Here is a 26,896-nt window from a genome sequence, read left to right as displayed (position 1 = left end):
TCCTGTATTTATACACTGGTTGACATCAAGTATGGGAAGGTTTATTTTATTTTACTTACTTAAATGTTTGGTTTAGTTTCTATATGATTTATACTTGTTGTGGCTTGTGATAAGGATTATATTTATATGTATGATGTGTTTATTGTAAATAATGTTGACTGATTCATTCACTCAAGTAGTGAATAAATCAAGTACTTTTAATCAACTTGAGTATTTCCACTTTATACTTTCTGTATAATATTGAAATATTATGTTGCAGCCATTATACATTTATGGATTATTTTTAATGTTGTGTAACAGTCTGTTTTAACTCTGGTTGGTGTATGGAGGAGCTCACCAGGACAGGCTCATTATTCATTCATTATTATAAGGATGTATGTTCTTATTTTAGGTGACACAGCTCAATAATATGTTGGATGAACTCATGTTGACCTGAGTATTTTTAATGAATCGCTGCCATCTAGTGGTCACTGTGAGGAACTACACTGATTACATTTATCAAGTGCGAGGAGTTAGATCAGAGGTGTCAAACTCATTTTAGTTCAAGGGCCACATACAGCCCAATTTGATACTAAAATAGGTCATTATTTTGAGATACTAAGTCATTATTATGAGATAAGTCACCTGTAACCCCTGGTTACCAAAACAGTGGAATAAAATAAATTGGATAACTTAGAAAATTGATTAGAGAAAAGTGCATTCATGTGGATATGATTTTAATAATATAATTAATTAAAAAAATAAGTAGTACATTTTAAATGTATTTAGACAATAACCGTTGTAGCAGCACACAGACTATAAAAGCCTGAGTCAGCTCGCTGTCAAAGCAGCAGCTGATCCAGATACACAGACAAACAGAGCAGAACCCAGAGTGATAAAACATATAGAGCTGTAACCTGGAGCAGTCACACTACTGCTGCTCTTTCTGCGGAGCTCAAACCCCGGTGAGTTTTTCATTCAAACTAATGTGTATAAATATGGCATTATTCACTGACAACGTCATTTAGTTTCGGAAAAAGAAAAAAAGAAAAACGTTAGCGCTAGCCGCTCTAGCGTTAGCAACGGTTAGCACCGCTAATGTTGACAACCGTTGGTGGCTGTTAATAGCCATTAGTGCTAACAGTGCTAACTAGCGGCCATTAGCACCCGCTAGCATTGGTAGCCGTTGGAGCTAATACTACTAATGTTAGCTGATTATTACCTATTACCTGATTATTCTGAGTTGCGCGTGTTTTTTTTGGCTTTGTGGTTACAAGGCCAGCTCCTCCTCGTCTTCATCATCCCTTCATCCTCTTGATCATCATCATCATCGAAATCACCAGAGACCTTCATTCTTCAGCTCAGCTGGTTCCTCCAGTGAACATTACAGTAGGGCTGAAACACACACACACACACCTGCTGCCCATCTCACATACACACATACACACATACACACACACCTGCAGCCCATCAAACACACTCACTTCTCTTCCTTTCTTCCTTCCTCCCATCATCTTTTCCTTCCTTTCTTCCTTCCTTCCTTCTCTTCCTTTCTTCCTTCCTTCCTTCCATCATCTCTTCCTTCTCTTCCTTCCTTCCTTCCTTCCTTCCTTTTCTTCCTTCCTCCCTCCTTTCTTTCTTTCCTTCCTTTTCTTCCTTCCTCCCTCCTTTCTTTCCTTCCTTCCTTCCTTCCTTCCTCCCTCCCTCCCTCCCTCCCTCCCTCCCTCCCTCCTTCCTTCCTTCCTTCCTTCCCTTCACTTCCTCCCTTCTTCCTTTCCTTCCTTCCTTCACTTCCTCCCTTCCTTCCTTCCTCCCTTCTTTCCTCCCTCCCTCCCTCCCTCCCTCCTAATTTCCTTCCTTCTTTTCCTCCTTTCCTTCCTCCCTCCCTCCTTCTTTCCTCTGTCCTTCCTTCTTTTCCTCCTTTCCTTCCTTCCTCCCTAATTTCCTTCCTTCCTTCCTCCCTTCCTCTTTTCCTTTCCTCCCTCCCTCCTACCTTCCTCCCTCCTTTCCTCTGTCCTTCCTCCTTCCTTCCTCCCTTCCTTCCTTGACTGGAGGACAACAGGAGGGTTAAGGTGGTTTAGGTTGAAAGCAACGTTCACAGTTGGAGACAGGAAGCAGACGGAGGTCTCCAGTGTCAAAGTCAGACACTTCATTCAGCTTATGAGGTGTTACTTTAACTTAATGCTGCCAGTGTAGAAACACAACCATACACATTTTAATACTGTAGTGTCTAATATCACATGTTTTACTGCTAGATCACATATTTGGTTGGGGGAAAAACAACATGTAGCTTTTCTGCATATCACCATATTTCACATTCAGATTCACTTTAACCCTTGTGTCGTCCTCCCGGGTCTTATTCTTCTTCCCTCCTTCTTTCATTCCCTCCCTCTTTCCGCCCTCCTTTCCTTCCTTCCTTCCTTCCTTCCTTCCTTCCTTCCTTCCTTCCTTCCTTCCTTCCTTCCTTCCTTCCTTCCTTCCTTTCTCTTCCTTCCTTTCTTCCCTTCACTTCCTTCCTTTCTTCCTTCCTTCCTTCCTTCCTCCCTTCTTTCTTTCCTTCCTTCCATAATTTCTTCCTTCCTTCTTCTCTTCCATCTCTTCCTCCATTCTTCATTTTCTTCCTTCCTTCCTTCCTTCCTTTTCTTCCTCCCTCCCTTCTTTCCTTCCTTTCCTTCCTTATTCCTTCCTCCCTTCCTTCTTTCCTTCTGTCCTCCCTCCCCCCGTGTCTCTTTCTTTCCTCTGTCCTTCTTTCATACCTTGCTTCCTTCCTTCGTTCCTTTCCTCCCTTCTTCCTTCCCTCCTTCCTTCCTCCCTCCTTTCCTTCCTTCTTTCTTCTTTCCTTCCTTCTTTCCTTCCTTCCCTCCTTTCCTTCCTTATTCCTTCTTTCCTTCTTTCCTCCCTCCCTCCGTCTCTCTTTCTTTCCTCTGTCCTTCTTTCATACCTTGCTTACTTCCTTCGTTCCTTTCCTCCCTTCTTCTTTCCCTCCTTCCTTCCTCCCTCCTTTCCTTCCTTCTTTCTTCTTTCCTTTCCTCCCTTCCTTCCTTCCTCCCTCCTTCCTGCATATCACCATATTTGCAACTTGCTAAATACATGAACATTTTCTCATTATGTTGACAGATAACGTGATTCAGCCCAAATTATTACTAACACATTGTTACTAGCTAAATGTATTAGCTGTTGCAGTTTAGTCATATATAATAGTAATTACTAGGAGATGGAGTTTATTTGCCTTCCATAGAACTACTCTACAGAGACTGAAAACATGACACTCACTCATCTGGTTTTAATACCTTTTGGACAACAACAGAGGAATAACATATATAAGCCTTTTATAGTGTTGTCTTAGTGTATTTTAAAGAATTATAGACTCTCTGTCAGGAGATGATTTCTGACTCACCACTCTGTTTCAAACACACAGATCTCTGTTACATTGCATCACATCCATTTATTTTCATAATGTTCAAGTATTACAAAACATAACCGTAAACTTTCTCCTTATAAATATAACAAAAGGCCTCCTTTCCTTCCTTATTCCTTCCTTCTTTCCTCCCTCCCTCTGTCTCTCTTTCTTTCCTCTGTCCTTCTTTCATACCTTGCTTCCTTCCTTCGTTCCTTTCCTCCCTCTTTCCGCCCTCCTTTCCTTCCTTCCTTCTTTCCTTCCTTATTCCTTCCTCCCTTCTTTCTTTCCTTCTTTCCTCCCTCCCTCCGTCTCTCTTTCTTTCCTCTGTCCTTCTTTCATACCTTGCTTCCTTCCTTCGTTCCTTTCCTCCCTTCTTCCTTCACTCCTTCCTTCCTCCCTCTTTCCGCCCTCCTTTCCTTCCTTCCTTATTCCTTCCTCCCTTCCTTCTTTCCTTTTTTCCTCCCTCCCTCCGTCTCTCTTTCTTTCCTCTGTCCTTCTTTCATACCTTGCTTCCTTCCTTCATTCCTTTCCTCCCTTCTTCCTTCACTCCTTCCTTCCTCCCTCTTTCCGCCCTCCTTTCCTTCCTTCCCTCCTTTCCTTCCTCCCTCCCTTCTTTCCTTCCTTCCCTCCTTTCCTTCCTTATTCCTTCCTCCCTTCCTTCTTTCCTCCCTCCCTTCTTTCCTTCCTTTTCTACCTTCTTTCCTTCCTTATTCCTTCCTCCCTTCCTTCTTTCCTTCTTTCCTCCCTCCCTCCGTCTCTCTTTCTTTCTTCTGTCCTTCTTTCATACCTTGCTTCCTTCCTTCGTTCCTTTCCTCCCTTCTTCCTTCCCTCCTTCCTTCCTTCCTTCCTTCCTTCCTTCCTTCCTTTCCTCCCTTCCTTCCTTCCTCCCTCCTTCCTGCATATCACCATATTTGCAACTTGCTAAATACATGAACATTTTCTCATTATGTTGACAGATAACGTGATTCAGCCCAAATTATTACTAACACATTGTTACTAGCTAAATGTATTAGCTGTTGCAGTTTAGTCATATATAATAGTAATTACTAGGAGATGGAGTTTATTTGCCTTCCATAGAACTACTCTACAGAGACTGAAAACATGACACTCACTCATCTGGTTTTAATACCTTTTGGACAACAACAGAGGAATAACATATATAAGCCTTTTATAGTGTCGTCTTAGTGTATTTTAAAGAATTATAGACTCTCTGTCAGGAGATGACTTCTGACTCACCACTCTGTTTCAAACACACAGATCTCTGTTACATTGCATCACATCCATTTATTTTCATAATGTTCAAGTATTACAAAACATAACCGTAAACTTTCTCCTTATAAATATAACAAAAGGCCTCGTGTGTGCGGTCAAAAGACATTTCTGATCTTTTCCTTCTCATCATGAGTTGTCAAGAGTTCAACCCACCTGTCTCCAATGACTCATTCATTCATAGGATCTGTCACTCCCACCTCCCGACCACAGATGCAATACATATAAAGGACAGCAGGGGGAGACCAAACCATTCAACCATACATACCTAAACATAATATCTAAATAATTAGGTGAATACTCTAACACCCATCAAAGTAATTAATCAAACAATAATATAATATAATATAATGAAGTAAATTATAATAAAGTAAAATGTTAGTAGATCAGTTCATTGTTGGTTTGGATTTGTTGACAATAAGAAAAATGTGAAAAGTTGCAGCCTTGTCCTTTAACTTAGTTGTTTCTTTTTGGACACACCTTTTCTCCCCTATCAGATAAGCTGTCCTCAATCACCTCTCTCTCTCTCACACACACACACACACACACACACACACACACACACACACACACACACACACACACACACACACAGTTAAGAAGGAGGTGGGAGGAGCAAACAGGTAGTGAAGGAATTCACCCTGTTCTGATCTCATTTTAGAGTCATGAGAGCAGAAGGAGGAAAACATCAAGTGTGAATCAGGGTGAGTGTTAATGTTACTGTAGACCTGGAAATATTGAGTGTCTATTGATCATTGCTGATTACTTTACAGATTAATTGTTAAATTGATTAAATTGTGTCAGAAAAGTATGAAATCACAGTGTTGATGTCTTCAAATGTTGTTTCCTTTGTTCTTTTCCTGGTTTGTGCGTCCTCACAGTGATGTAACGTGACTCACTGGTTCTGTTAAAATAGAGAGAAGTCACAGTTAAGAACAACACAGATGTTTATCTGAAGTCTGTTTGTTGGATTTAAACCAGAGTCAAAGTTTCTCTTTGTGATGGACAGAAAACAAATATGGTTGTAGTTAAAGTCATGTAAACTAATAAGAAGATACAGTACTAACATGAGAGACAGGACTGGGTTTATTATAGTGTGTGTGTGTGTGTGTGTGTGTGTGTCTGGTTTACCTCTCAGACTCCAGAAGATGGAGGACGAGGAGGAAGAGGAGGACGGAGCAGAGTCTCTAATATCCAGCTGTCTGTCTATGAAGAGTGACCGGTCTAAAGGTTTACTTCCAGTCTTCAGTAATGAACCTCGACCCTCAGACACAAAGTAAGAGACTGTTTCTACTGTAAACTGACCTGAAGATGATTCAGATGTTGATGTTTCAACTTTAATGAAAAATGTCCATGTAGCCCCGAGCTTATAAATACAAAGAGGTCAGAGGAAAAGAGAAATAACAGGAACACAGTCAGAAGTAAATATTGTAATAAAACTCTAAAAGATAAATTTACAATGTAGTTTAAAGTCCAGAGGTTGATATGAAGAACAATAATGAAGCTGTAAACAGACTCGTGTTCCTGCACATGCTCAGTTACATCTGCCCAACCCTGTCTCCTAGAAATTACATTCATAAACTATTCCAGTAATGCTGAATTGGTAAAAAATAACCCCTGAATGAGGCTACAGTTATATACTGCTCTGAAGTCAGAAGGAGGAGGTCAGAGTGGACAGGAAGTGTTTAGGTAACGAAAGCACCTTGGTTTAGGTTAGTGAACTATCAGGACCAGTGTGTTGGATTCAGTTGCATCTAGCAGTGAGGTTGTACATTGAAAGAAAGTGAATAACCCCACCCCATTTCCAGTGTGTAGGAAAACTTGTGGTGGCAGCGACACCCGTGAAAGGCCCTCTGTAAAGCCAGTGTTTGTCCTTTTCTTTAAAACTCAGTGCCACCAGTATCAGAACACAACCATATAAAATGTAATGCTGTAGTTTCTAATAGCAGATGTTTTACTGCAAGATCAGATATTTTGTTGGAGAAAAAAAAACAGGTAGATTGTCTGAACATTTCAGTCACAGGTTCAATGTCAGCATATTTGCAACATGTCCTCAATCAAATGGTCTTAAATCTGGTTTGTGTCCCTGAAAATGATTTAAATCAAACCAAACTGTCATAAAAAGTATGAACAGTGTTGATGTCTTCAGATGTTGTTTCCCTTCTTCTTTTCCTGGTTTGTGTGTCCTCACAGTGATGTAACGTGACTCACTGGTTCTGTTAAAATAGAGAGAAGTCACAGTTAAGAACAACACAGATGTTTATATGAAGTCTGTTTGTTGGATTTAAACCAGAGTCAAAGTTTATCTTTGTGATGGACAGAAAACACACATGGTTGTAGTTAAAGTCATGTAAACTAATAAGAAGATACAGTACTAACATGAGATGCAGGACTGGGTTTATTATACTGTGTGTGTGTGTGTGTGTGTGTGTGTGTGTGTGTGTGTGTCCAGTGTTACTGGTTTACCTCTCAGACTCCAGAAGATGAAGGATTCAGAGGAAGAGGTGGACGGAGCAGAGTCTCTAATATCCAGCTGTCTGTCTATGAAGAGTGACCGGTCTAAAGGTTTACTTCCAGTCTTCAGTAATGAACCTGGACCCTCAGACACAAAGTAAGAGACAGTTTCTACTGTAAACTGACCTGAAGATGATTCAGTGTTGAAATATGTAAAAACATCACTGTGAGAAGAAAATGTTTCAACGGCACCTAGCCCAGAACTTGCTAATCACATGTCTCAAAATCATGTCATAACCTTACCAAACAATTATTAAAGCATCCACATTTATCAAAGCATTCACATGTAGATACTTAACCATGCTAAAGGTAGAAAAACTAATTTTACATTATGTGTGGATCAATAACTGAATCTTTATTTCAGACCAGATCGGTCCATAAAAAACACACATACTACAAGAAACAAAAAACATATCTAAAAGACATACAAACACCCTCTCCAGTGCCTCCAAAAACTAGAGAAATAACAGATACTGCTCTTTTTAGGCATGACTAAAGCCATAATAATTTAATAGAGTGCTTCAGCCATAAAAGTAAACATAAAATTCCTAAGACGAGCGTCCAGGGTGGGAACATTGCTGTATACAAACAGCTGACTGGCACTCGTCCATCTAGGGAGCTTCAACAGGATTCGTAGAGCATCATTATAAGTCATCTGAAGTTTGTTAAATTTAGCCTTACTGTAACTGCACCACAAGTGGGCATTATACAGTGAAGTACAATAGGCTTTAAACAAAGCAATTTTAACATTATCCAAATACATATAAAATTTGCGTGCCAACATATTTGCTTGTGCATACAATTTACAGTGCTGTCGCTGTATATCATCATCATCATCATCATCATCACTCAGGTCATCCCTGATGATGTGACCAAGATATTTAACCTTGTCCACAACAGTCAGTGGATTCTCTACTTGGAAAGAGGGGGATGTTCTCTTCATGTCTACCTTAGTCTTTATAATCATAACTACACTCTTTTTAGAGTTAAATTTGATGTCAAACTGCTTTCCGTAGTCTGAGCAAACTCTAAGAAGTTGCTGCAGACCACCAGAATATGGAGACATCATGACCAAATCATATACAGTAGGTGATTAATCAGCGGTTCTCCCACCATACAACCTGTCCTACACCCTTTAAGCCTTTTGGAGAGCTCATCCATATAAAAACTAAACAACATAGGTGACAGAATCCCACCCTGTCGAACCCCATTTGTCACTGGAAAGGGTTCAGATGTAGTGTTAACCCATCTTACCAGCATGGTTTGATATGAGTACTAGAAATGTAAAACCCACAATAAATAAGGAGGAACCCCTCCCTCTCGTAATTTTGCAAACAATTTCCAATGATTAATGCAATAGAGTTTTGTTTTCTATATCTACTGACAACCTCTTTCATAGCATAAATACACATGTCAGTGCTATGTTTATTTTTAAATCCCAACTGCTCATGAGTGGTGGTTATATGTTCCTTTAGCCTATCGAGCAGGATTCTCTCAAGCACTTTTGACAAGACACTGGCCAGAGCACTGGGCCTGTAATTTTCAGTACAGGATATCTTCCTCTTATAAAGAGAGTCCGAAAGTTATCATCTTGCTCATGCCTGAACTTGTGTTTTTTAGCTACGCGTGAACATGAGCTGAACTGGGTAGCAAAGTTCTTTAAAGAAGAATTACAATCACCACTGGCACCCGGTCAAGGGTGAAGACAATAGTATACATTTATCTAGCAACTGTAATATTCATTCTTCAATTATGAAGTGTGGTTTAAAAACATAATACAGTCAATTAACTAGAAAACAGTAAATTGAGTTGCCTCTACCGTATCAAGTATCCTGAGTCGTTACAATTTCTATCCACTAGGTGGCACACTAAGACCACCAATGAATCTTTTAATATTTCCTGATTTAATTTAACTCAATCCTCTGAAACAGTAACATGTTATCTAATCCAATATCCAAATGACACTGAAATGTGTATACAATTATAAACCCAAATATATCTCTGTAGGTCACAACGCTATCATCCTCAACATGTCATCTAATAAGCTAATAAACCAAACAAACTTATTTTGAAGCATTTACATACACTCAACCCTGTATAATGATGACTGCAGCTCAATATAACTTATCTTCTGATAGCCATTCTTCACTGAATACTTCTCCAAATTATCCCTTGGGGATACTGATCTCTGATTGGTCAACAGAACACACATCAAACTATTCACATTACACCATACTGAACATTATAGCAGTTCTTAAAGAAACATACACATACATTTACTCAAGGCATTTTCAACAATTTACTGATGTAAAAGTGTATAACTTTGACGTGAAACTGTATAGAATATGTTATGTCATTCCCACAGACAGAGAGCAGAGTCATCTATATCAAGCTGTCTGTCTATGAAGAGTGACCGGTCTAAAGGTTTACTTCCAGTCTTCAGAAATGAACCTGGATCCTCAGACACAAAGTAAGAGACTGTTTCTACTGTAAACTGACCTGAAGATGATTCAGTGAGACAGTTTCATTAAGGTTGTAGTGTAGATATGAAGGAAACACAATGGAAAGAAATAATGAAGTCGCTTCCATTCAGCTGTAATCTAGAACAGATCTTCATGTTCATGTTAACCAGATACAGAGACAGGGCTGGTATTGCTGTTTGATCTTCCAGTAATTTAATCAGAAGTAGTAACAATTAACCCAGGGTTTATTCACAAATTGTGTCTGTCTCTATTTACTAAAGGACTGCAGCAGGTTCGTGCAGGTAAAATGGAAGAAATTAAGTGTCTGGTCTGGTGTTCCTGTTCAAAGAGACAAAATATGGGAGGAGTTCATGTAAATGTAGAAACATCCTGCTGATTTATCACTGCAGACTGACCACTGAGAGGAAACTGAGTCTGATATTTAACATTGGAGAAAAGTAAAATATGTCAAACTGTTGTATCACATTCACACAGAGGGAGAGAGACTATAGCAGAAACAGTGAGAGAGAGAAACACAAATAAAAAGATGCATTATGAAGATATTTAGCAGAGCTCTCTGTTCAGCAGCACAACACAAAAGAGCAGCAATCTGTTATTTTTCACAAGTTCTGTTAGGCTCATTTGCCTCCTATTTATTTTTCCTCATCTTTAATGGCTCATGGTAGTTTGAAGAGACCCTGTGTACACACTGTCACAGAAATAAAAACAAAAATGATTTAAAATGAATTAGATGCCAAAAACATCTCGCTACGGGAGTCATCAGTCAGGGAGCTAAACTGTAACTTTGATCATCAATATTTCAATTAAAAGTCATTAATAAAAAGTCAGTTTGCATTGTTTCAGCCACTAATATATATTGTAAGCTTGAATTACATCATATTTCAATTGTCAATTTAAATGACTGATATAACTACCTAAATTGTTAAATAGCCTACTTCTTTATACTAAACTGCCTTATACTTTTGCAAACTGAGTAATGTCATCATGATAATGGATTCAGAAGTGCTCATAATCCATTACTCAGGGTGTGAACTACAGGGGAGCCAGGGGGAGCTTGGCTCTTCTCAATAAGGCATGAGCTCCCCTGATTTCTTTGCGGAGGGATCTCTAAAATATTGACAATATAATATACGCTCAGCCTGCGAATCAGCATTATTAATTTCTCTGTTATGTGGCAGTCAGCATACAGTAATGTTAAAAAGAAAATTTAAGTAAGTTTACTCTGAAGACCAGAGCCAGCGGCATCTTCTACCACAAATGTTATGTTAGTGACAACCCCTGATGTTACACCTGCTGTCGGACTTGTGTCAGCACAGACCTGCTATATATGCAGGTCTGTGCTATGTGCTATATATATGGGTAACAGATCAACAGCTCGACCTCTGTGTGTCTTATCTGTGCTGATAAACTAAAATACAGTCTACTACATCACTACATCACTACATCACTCCGCAAAGTATAGCTACCGTATCGTGCTTGGCTGTATTGTATCATACAGGGTCTTGATACCCGTGTGGAGGTGTTATGTGTTCATTAATTGATTATCATATTTTGCCTATCTGTACCATGTCAGCCCATTGCATCTGGCCCATTGTGTGTATCCTTGTGGTCTAACAAATACGTTGAATCCATTTCTTTTCTTACGAAACATTTGCAAAACCATTTTTAAGTTATTATTTTAAATCCTGCATTGTTTACACCAATGTTTACTATCTTGCTTCCTCTCTTCCTTTACTGGTACATTGTTGTGGGTCTAATTACTTAAGAACCTGTGCAATTGTTTCAAATTGAATATACTGAAGCCCAGAGCCTGAGGAACAAATAAATGCACAGCTGTCCAAATACTGACAGTTCAGACTATTTATTTGTGGAAAGAGTTGCATGCAGCTTGTGAGCTGTTGGTTGGTCTCCACTAATGTCATGTGTCATAAAGAATGTGTTCATGTCCACAGAGAGAGGAAGAGGAGGGCTGTTTCTGTGGAGGAGCAGCTGTCCTGTTGTTCATTGTGTCAGGACATCCTGAAGGATCCAGTCTCTACCAGCTGTGGACACTGGTTCTGCAGACAGTGCATCACCTCATACTGGGACCAGTCTGCTTCATCAGGAGACTCCTCCTGTCCCCAGTGTGCAGAAAGATCCAGAACCAGACCTGGACTGCAGACAGCCAGTCAGACCAGCACTGTACAAAGTAAGACTGAAGATCTGTCTGCTGATGTCATCATCTCTGAAAACAGGACAGGAATCTACCTCCTCTATCCTACTGAACATTAACACAGTGAAACAATCAGTCTTTGTAATTCTACATGTTTTCTTCTCTTTCAACAGAAAGTGGTCTACAGGAGGTTTTAGATGAACATCAGATCAGTCTGAGCAGCAGATGTGAGCGTGTGACTGATGAAGCAGGAAATGAAATCCTCCTCATCAGCATCTACACTGAGGTCCACATCATAGAGGGACTGAGTGAAGAGGTTAATACCCAACATGAAGTGAAGCAGCTTGAACTAGCTTCCAAAATGGAGACCTTCCATGACGCTCCAATCAAGTGTCACGACATCTTTAAAGTCTTACCTGACCAACAGAAACACATCAGAGTCGTTATGATGAGCGGTGTCGCTGGTGTTGGAAAAACCTTCACAGTGCAGAAGTTCACTCTGGACTGGGCAGTGGGCTCTGAAAACCAAGATATCCGTCTGCTGATTTTGTTTTCGTTCAGGGCGCTGAACTTGATCAAAGATGAGCAGTACAGTCTGCTCATGCTGATCCATGTTTTCTATCCAACATTACAGAAGCTCACAGCAGAGAAGCTCGCTGACTGTAAAGTTTTGTTCATCTTTGACGGCCTGGATGAAAGCAGACTTTCACTGGATTTCAACAACAGTGAGGTTGTGTCTGATGTCACACAGAAGTCATCAGTCAGTGTGCTGTTGACAAACCTCATCAAGGGGAAGCTGCTTCCATCGGCTCTCATCTGGATAACTTCCCGACCTGCAGCAGCCAATCAGATCCCTCCTTCATGTGTTAGCAGGGTAACAGAAGTACGAGGCTTCACCAATGCCCAAAAGGAGGAGTACTTCAGGAGGAGATTCAGTGATGAAGAGCAGTCCAGCACAGTCATCTCACACATCAAGACATCCAGGAGCCTCCACATCATGTGTCACATCCCAGTCTTCTGCTGGATCACTGCTACAGTTCTGAAGGACATGTTGACTACAGACCAGAGAGGAGAGCTGCCCACGACCCTGACTGAGATGTACTCACACTTCCTGCTGGTTCAGACAAAGAGGAAGAAGAACAAGTATGATGAGGGACATGAGACGAGTCCACAGGAGCTGACGGAAGCTGACAGAGAACTTCTTCTGAAGCTGGGGAGGCTGGCGTTTGATCAACTGGAGAAAGGAAACATCCTGTTCTACCAAGAAGACCTGGAGCAGTGTGGTCTTGATGTCACAGAGGCCTCGGTGTTATCAGGATTTTGTACAGAGATCCTCAAAAGAGAGAGTGTGATCTTCCAGAAAACAGTCTACAGCTTTATTCATCTGAGCGTTCAGGAGTTTCTGGCTGCAGTCTACATGTACCACTGTTACACCAGCAGGAACACAAAGGTACTGGAGAACCTTCTGAAAGAAGACAACAAACACAGAGAATCAGAACCAAAGACTTTCTTCGAGAAGATCTTTGCTTATTTCAGAAACAGTGATACCTGTGAACCACCTGATAGTAAGCATGATTACACATCACTGGACGTCTTTCTGAAGGGAGCCATGGAGAAATCTCTCAGAAGTAAAAATGGCCACCTGGACCTGTTTGTCCGCTTCCTTCATGGCCTCTCTCTGGAGTCCAACCAGAGTCTCTTAGGAAGCCTGCTGGGTCAGACAGAGAACAGTCCAGAAACCATCCAAAGTATCACCAACAACCTGAAGAAGATGAACAGTGAGGATTTCTCTCCTGACAGAAGCATCAACATCTTCCACTGTCTGATGGAGATGAACGAGCGCTCAGTACATCAGGAGATCCAAGAGCTCCTAAAGTCAAAGAACAGATCAATGAAAGAACTCTCTGTGATCCACTGCTCAGCTCTGGCCTACATGCTGCAGATGTCAGAGGAGGTTCTGGATGAGTTTAATCTGAGCAACTCCAACATATCACAGGAGGGACGACGGAGACTGATCCCAGCTGTGAGGAACTGCAGAAAGGCTCAGTAAGTCCAGATGTGATTAGTTTCAGGGTAGATCAGTGGTCTAGATCTTCAAATATAAATAATATAAAGTTCTTTTTATTGTTGAAACAGTACTCGGGCTGTGAGTGCAAATAATGTTAATATGTCAGTTGGTTGTCTTTATAGCTGTAAAGTTAATGAACACAATTATTTTATTTATTCCTAGTAATTATTGTATTTTACAGTTGTTTTTTTAAATAATTGAACCTTATTGGTTTGTTAATTGTCTTTGTGTCAAATTCTCAGAAACGAATGTTGACAATGTCATTTGTCATGCACATCTTAACATTTAATTATGTTAATACTGAATTATGTACAGGTCTAATACTGTAAAGCCATTTGTTTCATTTGTCTATTAAACGTCTGCAGGTATGAGAGATAGTGATGAGACTGTTGCATTCAAGACACAATTAGTTGAACTAGGAGTACTCTGGTAGCTTACTGTTGGTCTCTCTCTCTCTTCTCTTGTTTCCTGTCTCTCAGTTGTTGCTGTCCATTAAAGGAATAAAACGCCCCTGAAAAGATTTTTTGAACCGCTGATGTGAAGATTAAATGTTAATCAAAATAGAGAATGTCATATGTTGTAATATGTGTCTTGACAGACTTTATGGCAGTGGACTCTCCGAGATTCACTGTGAGGTTGTGGCCTCAGCTCTGAAGTGCAACCCCTCCCATCTGAGAGAGCTGAACATGAACTACAACAAGCTGTCTGATACAGGAGTGAAGTGTCTATCTTCTGGACTGGAGAGTCCAAACTGTAGACTGGAGACATTGAGGTTAGTTCACTGGCTGTGGCTTTGGTCGTTGTTTTTTTTCCAAATGTTTGGTTCATAAATATGTAAAATGTTGTTTCAGGAATTCAAAATCCACTGTCAAAACCTTTTAGATTCAATTGACAGGAGGAATGATTTTTTAAATATAATTTTGATTACACATACATACTACTCGAAGAAGGTTGAAACTGCTATAATTACAGATTTGATTGAGTTCCACAAAATTGTACGACTCAGTGATGACATGAATATGTGTCTGAATGTTGTGGTGACATTTGGATGATGTCTGTAGAACGCTGACTTTATGATGATTCAATGATAAAGTCACTTTGTTCATTTTAGAAAAAGGTGCCAAAAAAAGCGACACTGCATAATTCACTTTGGACCCTTGAAAAACTTGATTTTACTAAAAATTTCATTCTTTAATTTGAACTAAAAAACAGCAACAAATGTAATATCCAGTATTTACTTGTTCCAACACTATTATGGAGCTGTGCAGTGTTTATACTGACTGAAATATTCAAACACAAGATGCTGTGATTTCATTTTTATGGTGACATCATTAAATATAAATATTGGCTGCACAACATGAGTTAGTATAGATGGAGTCAGTGGTGGAGCTGCAGAGTTTAAGAGGTGAAGTCACTACGTCTTTATTGAAGTAGCAGCATGTTGTCATTAATATTAATGAGAGCTCTTTTTCACTGTTTGTATTTGATAGTTTTTAACCTGCATAAAGTAACATCATTTATTGTTTATTCAGAATGAGGGAATGCAGTTTGTCAGAGATCAGCTGTGCTTCTCTGGTCTCAGCTGTGAAGGACAACCCCTCCCATCTGAGACTGCTGGATCTGAATGGAAACAAGCTGCAGGATTCAGGAGTGAAGCTACTGTGTGACTTTCTGAAGAGTCCAGACTGCAGACTGGAGACTCTGGGGTCAGTTCACTGACAGTCTTTTACTATTGTTGATCTTAATGTTTAACAACTTAACCTAATTTATGTACATATATAACTTACATCCATTAAGTTATTTTTCAGTTTTTCATATCTATTTTTTACTGCATACTCTAGTCAGTAGTTATAAAAGATTACTGATTCTTAAAGAAACTGTAGAAAATGTCCACTGTTAATTGTTAAAATAAATTAATGTTAATCATTTTTTGGTAAAAAAGAATCTGTATCACATCTTTATAATATACTACAACTAATATCTTTGTAATTGATCAAGTTTACTTTCTAAAAGTGAAGTATTTTCTAAGTTTAATTTTTAAATTTTAATGTGTTTTCATTAATAATGATTGTTTGCTGAAAGTCACCCTTCACAACACAGTCACAAAGATCAGTGCAGGTGTTTAAAGTATGAATATAGTATTATTTATTACTCAGTGTTGACATGAATATGTGTCTGAATGCCGTGGTGACATCGGGATGATCTCTGTAGAAGGCTGACATGATGATCCACAATAACACAATGACAAAGTCATCCTGCTCATTTTAGAGAAAAACTGACAAGAAAAATGAGACACTGGATAATTCACGGAACGTCTGAACCACCTTCACTTTAAATTCATTCTTTAAACTTAAACCAAGAAGCTCAGAACAAATAATAATAATAATAATACAAATATAATAAATGTACTTGTTCCAACCCTTTTATGAAGCTGTGCAGTGTTTATACTGACTGAAATATTTTATGGTGACACTATTAGATATAAATATTGTAGATATATTGAACATCCTTTTCCTCCTATTTTCCCAAAATCCATCCTGACATATTAGCTATCTTTGTAAACGTTTTGCTCATTTTAGAGAACAGCTGACAAGAAAAATGTGACACTAGATAATTCACTCTTAAATGTACCTACCTCTGAAATAGTATTTACTTGTTTCAACACTTTTGTAGAGCTCTGCAGTGTTTATACTGACTGAAATATTTAAATATAAGATTCTGTGATATTTTTATGGTGACATAATTCCATTAATTGTAAATACCGTACAAACATTCAACATCCTTATCGCCCTATTTCCCCAAAATCCATCCTGACATATTAGCTATCTTTGTAAACGTTGGAAACTTGAATAGAATTTGAAATACATTTTTGTGGGTTTTTTAACTAGTGTTTGGCTGCACAACATGAGTTTGTATAGATGGAGTCAGTGGTGGAGCTGCAGAGTTTAAGAGGTGAAGTCACTACGTCTTTATTGAAGTAGCAGCATGTTGTCATTAATATTAATGAGAGCTCTTTTTCACTGTTTGTATTTGACAGTTTTTAACCTGCATCCTGTTGGATTCAGCTGTTTGGAGTTTCCATGTTCTAAACTTCTACATTTAAGCCTTCTTCAGCTCTGAACAGATTATGAAACACTGAATGATTTCAAACATAAACTTTGTCTTCTAAAGTAACATCATTTATTCTTTATTCAGATTGATGAACTGCAGTTTGTCAAAGATCAGCTGTGCTCCTCTGGCCTCCACTCTGAAGTCCAACCCCTCCTACTTGAGAGAGCTGGAACTAAGTGGAAACAAGCTGCAGGATTCAGGAATTAAGCTACTGGGTGATTTTCTGGAGAGTCCAGACTGCAGACTGAAGACTTTAAGGTCTGGATATTAGGATACTAAGTTCTTATGCTCAAGTTACTTTTTAACTTCCTCAGATCATAATATTTAACAACTGGACCTAATTTATGTTCATATAAGTTAAACCTCTGAAGTATGTTTTAATTGTACTGTTTAGTCTGTAGTTATACATTTTGACTGATTAAAGAAACTGTAGAAAAGGTTCACTCTTAGTTGTTAATGTAAGGATCCTCTCAAATAATCGGTCTTGAATAGATACATTTTTCTTGCTGAAGGAGAAATATTCTCTAGGTTTACATTTTAATGTGTTTTCATGAATAATGTTTTTTATTTTATTGAAATTGATCCTTCAGAACACACACAGACACACACACACACACACACAGGGACACAGATCAGTGCAGGTTAAAGGCTAATTTCCACTGAGTCTGTCAGCGTCTATCACTCTAATCAATGAGTGTGATCCCACCGGGAGTGCCGCGGCATGTCTCAGCAGTAGCTCTCTGCACTGTAGTGCTATGAATCTGCAGCAGTTCTATTTATGACAGAGTTGTTTCAAAGTTGTGTCATGCTCAACAGAGCACATTGCACCAGTCAGGAAGTCAGACACAGAATCAGTGTAAAACTTCTGGTCAACTGTCAAAACTGATGTCATCCTGCTCCTAAGACCTGGTTCACACCGGACACGGAACCGCCACGATTAGCTGCGAAGCTAATTAACTGTTGGGAGTTTCCATTTTCTAAACATCTACATTTAAACCTTCTTCAGCTCTGAACAGATTATGAAACACTGAATGATTTCAAGCATGAACTTTGTCTTCTAAAGTAACATCATTTATTCTTTATTCAGGTTGCAGGACTGCAGTTTGTCAGAGATCAGCTGTGCTTCTCTGGCCTCAGCTCTGAAGCACAACCCCTCCCATCTGATAGTGCTGGATCTGAGTGAAAATAAGCTGCAGGACTCAGGACCGAAGCTGCTGAGTGATTCTCTCAAGAGTCCAGACTGCAGACTGGCGTATCTGGGGTCAGTTCACTGAGAGCCTGTTACTATTGTTGATCAAAAATTTTAATAACTGAACCTAATTTATATACATATATAATTTACATCCATTAAGTTATTTTTCTGTTTTTCATATCTATAATTTACTGTTTAGTTTAGTCTGTAGTTATAAAAGATGACTGATTCTTAAAGAAACTGTGGAAAATGTCCACTAGTTGTTAATGTAAATTCATGTTTTTAATTTTTGTTTAAGAGTCACATGTGTATATAGAAGATCCTCTCAACTAATTTGATGAATTTTACTTTCTGAAGAAATATTTTCTAATTTTCCATTTATTTTAATGTATTTTCTTTTTTTTCTTTTTTTTTTTTTTAATGAAATTGATCCTGCTTACCACAAACACACATGCATATGCACAAATAGGGACATAGATCAATGCAGGTGTTTAAAGTATGAATATAGTATTATTTATGACTCCGTATTGACACGAATATGTGTCTGAATTTCGTGGTGACATTTGGATGATCTCTGTAGAAGGCTGACATTATGATGATCCACAATAACACAATGACAAAGTCAACCTGCTCATTTTAGAGAAAAACTGACAAGAAAAATGAGACACTGGATAATTCACTCGGAACCTCTGAACCCTTTTATGAAGCTGTGCAGTGTTTATACTGACTGAAATATTTTATGGTGACACTATTAGATATAAATATTGTAGATATTTTGAACATCCTTTTCCTCCTATTTTCCCAAAATCCATCCTGACATATTAGCTATCGTTGTAAACGTTGGGATCTTGAGTAGAATCTGAAATAAATCTCTGTGGGTTTTTAACTAGTGTTTGGCTGCACAACATGAGTTTGTATAGATGGAGTCAGTGGTGGAGCTGCAGAGTTTAAGAGGTGAAGTCACTACGTCTTTATTGAAGTAGCAGCATGTTGTCATTAATATTAATGAGAGCTCTTTTTCACTGTTTGTATTTGACAGTCTTTAACCTGCATCCTGTTGGGTTCAGCTGTTTGGAGTTTCCATTTTCTAAACTTCTATATTTAAACCTTCTTCAGCTCTGAACAGATTATGAAACACTGAATGATTTCAAGCATGAACTTTGTCTTCTAAAGTAACATCATTTATTCTTTGTTCAGAATGAGGGAATGCAGTTTGTCAGAGATCAGCTGTGCTTCTCTGGCCTCAGCTCTGAAGTGCAACCCCTCCCATCTGAGAGAGCTGGATCTGAATGAAAACAAGCTGCAGGATTCAGGAGTGGATCTACTGTGTGACTTTCTGAAGAGTCCAGACTGCAGACTGGAGACTCTGGGGTCAGTTCACTGACAGTCTTTTACTGTTGTTGATCTTAATGTTTAACAACTGAAGATAATTTATGCACATGTATAACTTACATCCATGAAGTTATTTTTTCTGATTATCATATTTATTTTTTACTGTACAGTTAAGTTTATTAAAGATGTGTGATTGTTTAAGTAACTGTAGAAAATGTTAGTTGTTAAAGTAAATTAATGTTGATAATTTTCTTTACTTTTTGAAAGAGAAATATTGTCTAAATTTACATTAATTTTAATGTGTTTCATTAATAATTGTAGCGGTAATCTTTTCTCAATGCACTTTACCACCACTAGCAGTCCTCTTGGCTTTTAAGCTTGACACACAAGCATCTTCGGAGGCAGCATCTGCTGTTCATGAAAAGACTTTACTGAAAAAGTAAAAACAAAGTTACAAGATTCCTCTCTATTGTATGGTCAAAAACTGTGTAGCTCCGTGGGCTGCTTAACCTAGTCTGCTTAGGGGGTGGTGATGTCATCACCGGTATACTTAAAGGAGCATTACAACATTTTTAAAGGAAAACTACTAAAACTTTCCAAGTATCAGTATAGCGCTTACATTTCCAGCATGCTAAATTTCTGCTAAATGCAGAATAATTATCAAATATTATCAACATGAGAGCCATATAACATTGTACATAATATCAGTTATATTATTATATGTACATAATACTACACAATAACATAAAACTATATACGTAAACTCTTTCTCAAACTGTTCACATGGAGCTGTAGAGTTTAAGGGGTGAAGTCACTACGTCTTTATTGAAGTAGCAGCATGTTGTCATTAATATTAATGAGAGCTCTTTTTCACTGTTTGTATTTGACAGTTTTTAACCTGCATCCTGTTGGGTTCAGCAGTTTGGAGTTTCCATTTTCTAAACTTCTACATTTAAACCTTCTTCAGCTCTGAACAGATTATGAAACACTGAATGATTTCAAACATGAACTTTGTCTTCTAAAGTAACATCATTTATTCTTTGTTCAGACTGTGTGAGTGCAGTTTGTCAGAGATCAGCTGTGCTTCTCTGGCCTCAGCTCTGAAGTCCAACCCTTCCCATCTGAGAAAGCTGGATCTGGGAGGAAACAAGCTGCAGGATTCAGGAGTGGAGCACCTGTGCGATTCTCTGAAGAGTCCAGATTGTAAATTGGAGATTCTGGGGTCAGTTCACTGACTACTTACTTACTTACTATTGTTGATCTTAATGTTTAACAACTGAAACTAATTTATTTACATATATAACTTACATCCATGAACTTCATTTTATTTGCACAGTTTAGTCTGTAGTTATAAAAGATGACTGACTCTTAAAGAAACTGTAGAAAATGCCCACTGTTAATTGTTGAATTAATCATTTTTGGTAAACTAAAAGACAACTAATGTGTGTTTTAAATTGATCAAGTTTACTTGCGGAAGGGGAAATATGTTTACATTGATTTGAATGTGTTTTCATGTAAAATGTGACACGGCACAGTGACATCATTTATTCTTTATTCAGGTTGAAGGGCTGCAGTTTGTCAAAAATCAGCTGTGCTTCTCTGGTCTCAGCTCTGAAGTCCAACCCCTCCCATCTGAGAGGGCTGCATCTGGGCGTCAACAAGCTACAGGATTCAGACATGAAGCAGCTGTCTGATCTTCAGAAGAGTCCAAACTACAGATTGGAGACTCTGGGGTCAGTAGAGAGTTGGAGTCAGTCTGTGCTGGTTTCAGCAGTTTAGTATTAAACACAGTCAGTATCAAAGCAAAGATCCAGTATTTCCTGGTGAACCTCCAACCTTCTCAGTGCTGCTTTCCTCAGTGAAGCTGTGAGAGGAGAATGGTCTTATGCCTTAAGAATGTGTGCAGCTTCTCCGCTTGAAAGAAATACATCATCTACTCAGAGTCTTTAACTGGATTTCACTCAATGACCAAACAGCTTTTCCTTTTTTTTTCTTCTTTTATTTGCAGGTGCAGTTAAATTGACAGATGAATGGCATTAGTTGTGTTTCATTAGTTTCATTAGGTGAAAAACCGGAAAAAGAACATTTTATAAATACTTTTAATGCTGTATATGCTATTGCAAATAAATAAACAATTTTTAAGCTTCATATCAGGTAATGAATGAATTTTAATACCTTTTTTAATGGTTATTCCATTTTAATAACTGAATTTTAACATTAATGTAATATTTAAATTACACAATGTTTTAAATTATGCAGCTTTTAAATTACACAATGTTTTAAACCAACCTTTCTCACATGAATTAAAAAGCATCCCATTAATAAATACAGTCACAATCAACAGATTGAGAAATAAAGCATCAAGTGAACCCTGGCATTTGAAGAGTGACATCATCAAGCCACGCGTTACCAGGCAACCAACCACGTAGTAACCAGCAGCAACAGTTGAGCTGCAGTAATAATTCAGCGCAGACAGTGTTTAAAAGTTAGCCGTCTTACCGGCTGCCTCTCTGGTGTTTGTAGATGTTTCTGCACAAACAGGCGAGCAAACAGTCTCTCTTCCTGACGCTGTCATTGTCTTTTCACCTGGGCCCTGTTACATAAAGCAGGATTACCAAATAAACTAGGCTTATTTCGTTAGTGTGGATCATTTTCTTGCAGATTGGGTTCCACAAAGCAAGCTCAGCATAGTTCAAGCTCAGTTACCATGGCAACTTACAGTAGTAGCCACTTCAAAGTTCCCCTCCAAGCTGAATGCCAGCTGAATGGCAGCCGACTCCCAGCCAAGTTCCAGCTGAGTTCCAGCAGCTGGAGCGACCCCCTCCTTCTCCTGGGCGTGTCTATCTTTTCCTGTAAACCTACCTATTCATTGTAATACAGGGTTTGACCAGGAGATAGCGCTTCTGTCACAAACTAGCCCACATTCTGATGTTTTATGAAATTTTTACATCCGAAATTCATCGAATCAAATCAAAAAATTAAATAGCCTACTGACTACTGATTATTTTGTTATTTGTTTTGAATCTAACACAAAATTTTCATATTTTAATTTTAGGCTCAGGTCAGTAATACAAAATGGCAAAAACGGGCCACAGTACTGTATTTGATTTTAGGCAATTATACAGCACTTTTGTGCCAGCCAACCCCGGTCTATTCAGTGCATGCTTTAAGCCAGGTAAGCCCATCCACCTTATTAGCATTATCATTGCTCAACGTTTTGTTTGGGCTTAATGGGCCATTTGGTTCCATTGTCACACAAATCACGCACAGAGATTCAGAATCAGAATAGTGTTCATGGACGTCGGAACACAGAGGGGTCACTGTGAGCTTTCATAATAGTCAAATCTCTCCTGCCTCATGGTGCTGCGCAGCCAGGTTTTCAGCCTGCGCAAGGCTGAGAAAGAGTGCTCAGATGCCGCGACAGATATGGGCCAGACAGAGTTTAATGAGCATTAATTATATGAAAAAGATAAATATAAGTCAGACAAATTGAGTTTAAATTCAGATTCGTTATTATTATTATTACAGTAACTAAGTTAATTAACTATTGGTGTAAAACTGAAAACTCAACCACACATACTGTACAGTAGCATATGTGCTGGATATAGTGGGGGCACAAACAGTGTCTTGATCTTGATTTTCCGTGGGGGAGGTGTCCAGCTCAAAGGTTATGGGTTGAGGGGGATGGTTACAGTGCTGTCCCATTGTCTTTCAAAGCGAATGCCCCCTGTCCCCCGCTGGCCCGCACTCACATTACCTCAAAACCCAAGTGTACTCAAGCACGGTTGCCTCCGACACATGCGTTGCGCAAAAACATAACGCGTGTTGTGCGCCGGTAAAACACAACACAGCCGATCAATTAACACAACGCACTATGATTAAAAAGTACAAGCATATTCTTCTGAGTCATGCAGTAGCCTACTACAGATACTTTTGTAAAAAAGACGCACTGATTCAACTCTTTAGTCCAGTGATCGTTCACGCTCGCAGCCTCTCCAGCGGAGCAGCTATAGAACAGATTTAGTTAAACTGAATGATTTATAAGTCGCCAAATGACTTGCTTTAACGAATTTCGTTAGTTTATATAATGCGGATTTGTAACGCAGCACGCTGGATGCAAACTAATATTAAGCCTATAGCCTATTCATTATAATGTGGATGGACATACATTGAGTTATTTTGCCTTAATAATGATACAATAATACACTAACAAATGGTCGGATTGGGAACCCATATGCATAATGTCTCGTTGTTGCATTTAGTGTTACTTGAAATGACCAGGGTTCAGCTAGTGTTGCCTTTTAAAAATCGTTGCTTCCCGGGAAAAATATTAAATATTTTAAAAATATTAATTAATATTAATTAATTAAGTGTACAGTGCTCAAGCACACTTTTCCAACCATAGTGGGCCAGGGTAGTGTACCGTACTCAAGCACGGTACACTTGCACTCACACCAGCCAAATAATCCGGACTTTAGGGGGCAAACGTGTTTGGGCACGGTATGATTGCCTAGTGTGAGTGCACCCTGATTTAATGTAGACACCATAGACTGTATAAAAGAAACAGACCAGTACGAATCGAGCTCACGGGGCGAGCACGCAGGGAATAAAAAGAGGACAATTTATGGAAAAAAGGTCATTCATTTCATTGGATGACTTGCTGGTGATGATCAGCCCGTGGAATCAGATGTACGGCAGCTTCAATTGCAAAAACTTTATAATGGATTAACTATATTGTACCCTTCATTCGGCTACTTTATACAGAAGAATAGAAGTAAAACAAGTAATATTAGTGTATATAATATTTAGCCTAGTATTTTAATCAGGTTTAATCACAGGGTTGTAATGTGATAAATCCAGTTAATTTTTTTAATCGTTGGACAACCTAGTCTTTTCTATGAGCAGTGGGTCTAAACACACTGCTCCTCCCCGTGGACAAATGAGGCATTGCAGCTGGTTTTCACTCAGGCAGTTTAGGGGCGTTTCCAGTCGGGACCTCATTTACCACGTCATCGCTGAGGGATCACATTTCCCCCCTGCTTCCATTATCGGCCAGCCAAGGACCGGTCAAGGACCAGAGTTGATGTGAAGACGACTGTTGTTGTTGTGTTGATGTCCAAGGAAATAAAGCTGGATTACAGCTGACAGCCTTCAAAATCTATAGAGACAGTGGTCCTCATCATCAAACTGTCACACCATCAAATCTGATCTCAAAGTGTTTGTTCTCTCATTTCAGCAACCAATAATTGATCAGTCTGACTGCAGCCTGCAAATTACTGGCTCTGATTTCACACAAGCATCATTACGTTTAAATGTTTGTTTTATGTAAAGCACACTGAGTTGCCCCTAGGTATGAAATGCTCTATATAAATAAAGCTGCCTTTCCTTGCGTAGTAACCATGTGGTCTTTATACAGACCAGAACCTCTGCTGAAGTCCAGAATCACAGCAGCTTTTTAGCTGAGAGCTCTGTCCCTGCTGCTCTTTATACTGGATGTGCTGCATCACTGACTCACAGCTGATGAAGTGAGTCTCACTAAACACTCATTTATCACCTCTGTTGTTTCTTCTTCTCTCATCAGCTGGAAGGACTGGCATTGATCTCTGTCAGAGTGAGTGTGAACATCCAGGAGTGCTGAGAGAGGATCAGCTGGATCCTGATGATCCATCTGGACCGAAGTCTGGATCTGGATTTTGTCGTCTTCACTTAAGTCTCTGAGCATGAGCTGTTTGATGCAGAAAAGATAAAGTAAAACAGGTGTTATAAGTCAGACTGTGAGCCTGGGCTCATATTTATCAAGCATCTCAGAATCACACTGAGAGTTAACGAGGATTTAAACTAATGAATGAAGCAGAAGAGAATTGACTGTGACTTTCAGCATGAGAAGGATTACTGCTGGGAGAGAGTGAGACGTCGCTGTTTTACCACAGTCAGAGCAGCAAAGTAGAAATAATGATGACGTGTTGTAGTTTTCTCAGTCTCAGCTGGAAACATTAAACAGTGGTAATTTGGTATATTATGTGTATAGACAGGTAACCAGACAGGTAACTTACCAAGGTTATGGAACAAAACTATGATGCCAAAATTCAATGTGAGATATTTACAAACTGTAAAGAAAGTGTGAAAAAGCTCTGCTATACATGTTTCTGTGTGATTACATCATTTAATATCTTTCACTATATTTTTGATATGACTGTTGATAGTTTTATATTGTAATCATTTGTCAATTTTAGTAATTTTCTACTACTACTACTACTTTGGTAATATAGATTTCAGATCTATTTGAATTATTTGAGAAGTAATTGTAGTTTATATTTTATTGACGATAAAAGGTCATTTGACTGAATTTAAACCTGCTTGTTAATTGTTAATTTGCCAAAGGTCCATCAGTGATCTGTAATCTGGGTTTGTTTGGTTTGCAGTATGTTTAGTTACAGTTCACATAGCAGCAACATTTAGTGTTAAATTAAAACAGACAAGTATTAAGTATAGATGTTTATTGGTTTAGTTCTGTGTTCAGTAAGTTCATCATTTTCTTTCTGTGCTACTTACCAACTACTTCCTGTATTTATACACTGGTTGACATCAAGTATGGGAAGATTTATTTCTAGTTTAATTTCTATATGATTTATAGATATATTTTGTTTTGGCTTGTGACTGATTCATTCACTCAAGTATTGAACAAATGTAGATGAAGTACTTTTAATCAACTTGAGTATTTCCACTTTATACTTTCTGTATAATATTGAAATATTATGTTGCAGCCATTATACATTTATGGATTATTTTTAATGTTGTGTAACAGTCTGTTTTAACTCTGGTTGGTGTATGGAGGAGCTCACCAGGACAGGCTCATTATTCATTCATTATTATAAGGATTTATGTTCTTATTTTAGGTGACAGAGCTCAATAATATGTTGGATAAACTGATGTTGACCTGAGTATTTTTAATGAATCACTGCCATCTAGCGGTCACTGTGAGGAACTGCACTGATTACATTTATCAAGTTAATTCAATGCAGGCCGGTTTGATAGCATACTACCACTTCTGCTAATTTTAAGTACAGTGACAGTAACAGTTTTTTTTAACCTTTATTGACAAATAAAACATTTCCAATTTCTTCTCCCAGATATATAAATAATAATCAAATACAAAATATATAATATAAAATTGGCTCGACAAGCTGGTGTGAAAAAGTATGAGTTAGTTTACAGTGAAGATATAAATCCTGTTTTGGTTTAGGCTACTAATAAGAACAATAAGTATTTGTGTAGCAGTTGTCATACAGATGCAGTTCAAAGTGCTTTACAAGGACACTCGGTGCCGACGCGGTACACATACACACACAAAACACACTTACTACCTGCTGCTGCTGCCTCTGATTACTGCAGAACC

General features: G+C 38.6%; 1 protein-coding gene across 1 annotated transcript in view; it reads left to right on the top strand.

The window, feature by feature from the left end:
- LOC128360906 (NACHT, LRR and PYD domains-containing protein 14-like) overlaps positions 1 to 26,896 on the top strand; it is a 423,000-nt gene that overhangs the window by 132,659 nt on the left and 263,445 nt on the right. Inside the window, exons 15-17 of the mRNA XM_053321460.1 lie at positions 18,064 to 18,237; positions 19,366 to 19,539; positions 21,060 to 21,233. Of these exons, the coding sequence (XP_053177435.1) occupies positions 18,064 to 18,237; positions 19,366 to 19,539; positions 21,060 to 21,233 (522 nt within the window). The remainder of the gene's footprint in view (positions 1 to 18,063; positions 18,238 to 19,365; positions 19,540 to 21,059; positions 21,234 to 26,896) is intronic.

The sequence above is a fragment of the Scomber japonicus genome, chromosome 6 (genome assembly GCF_027409825.1).
Source record: "Scomber japonicus isolate fScoJap1 chromosome 6, fScoJap1.pri, whole genome shotgun sequence".
In the NCBI taxonomy this organism is placed as follows: Eukaryota; Metazoa; Chordata; class Actinopteri; order Scombriformes; family Scombridae; genus Scomber; species Scomber japonicus.
Note: the sequence above shows the minus strand (reverse complement) of the source record. Positions and strands in the feature narration are given on the sequence as shown.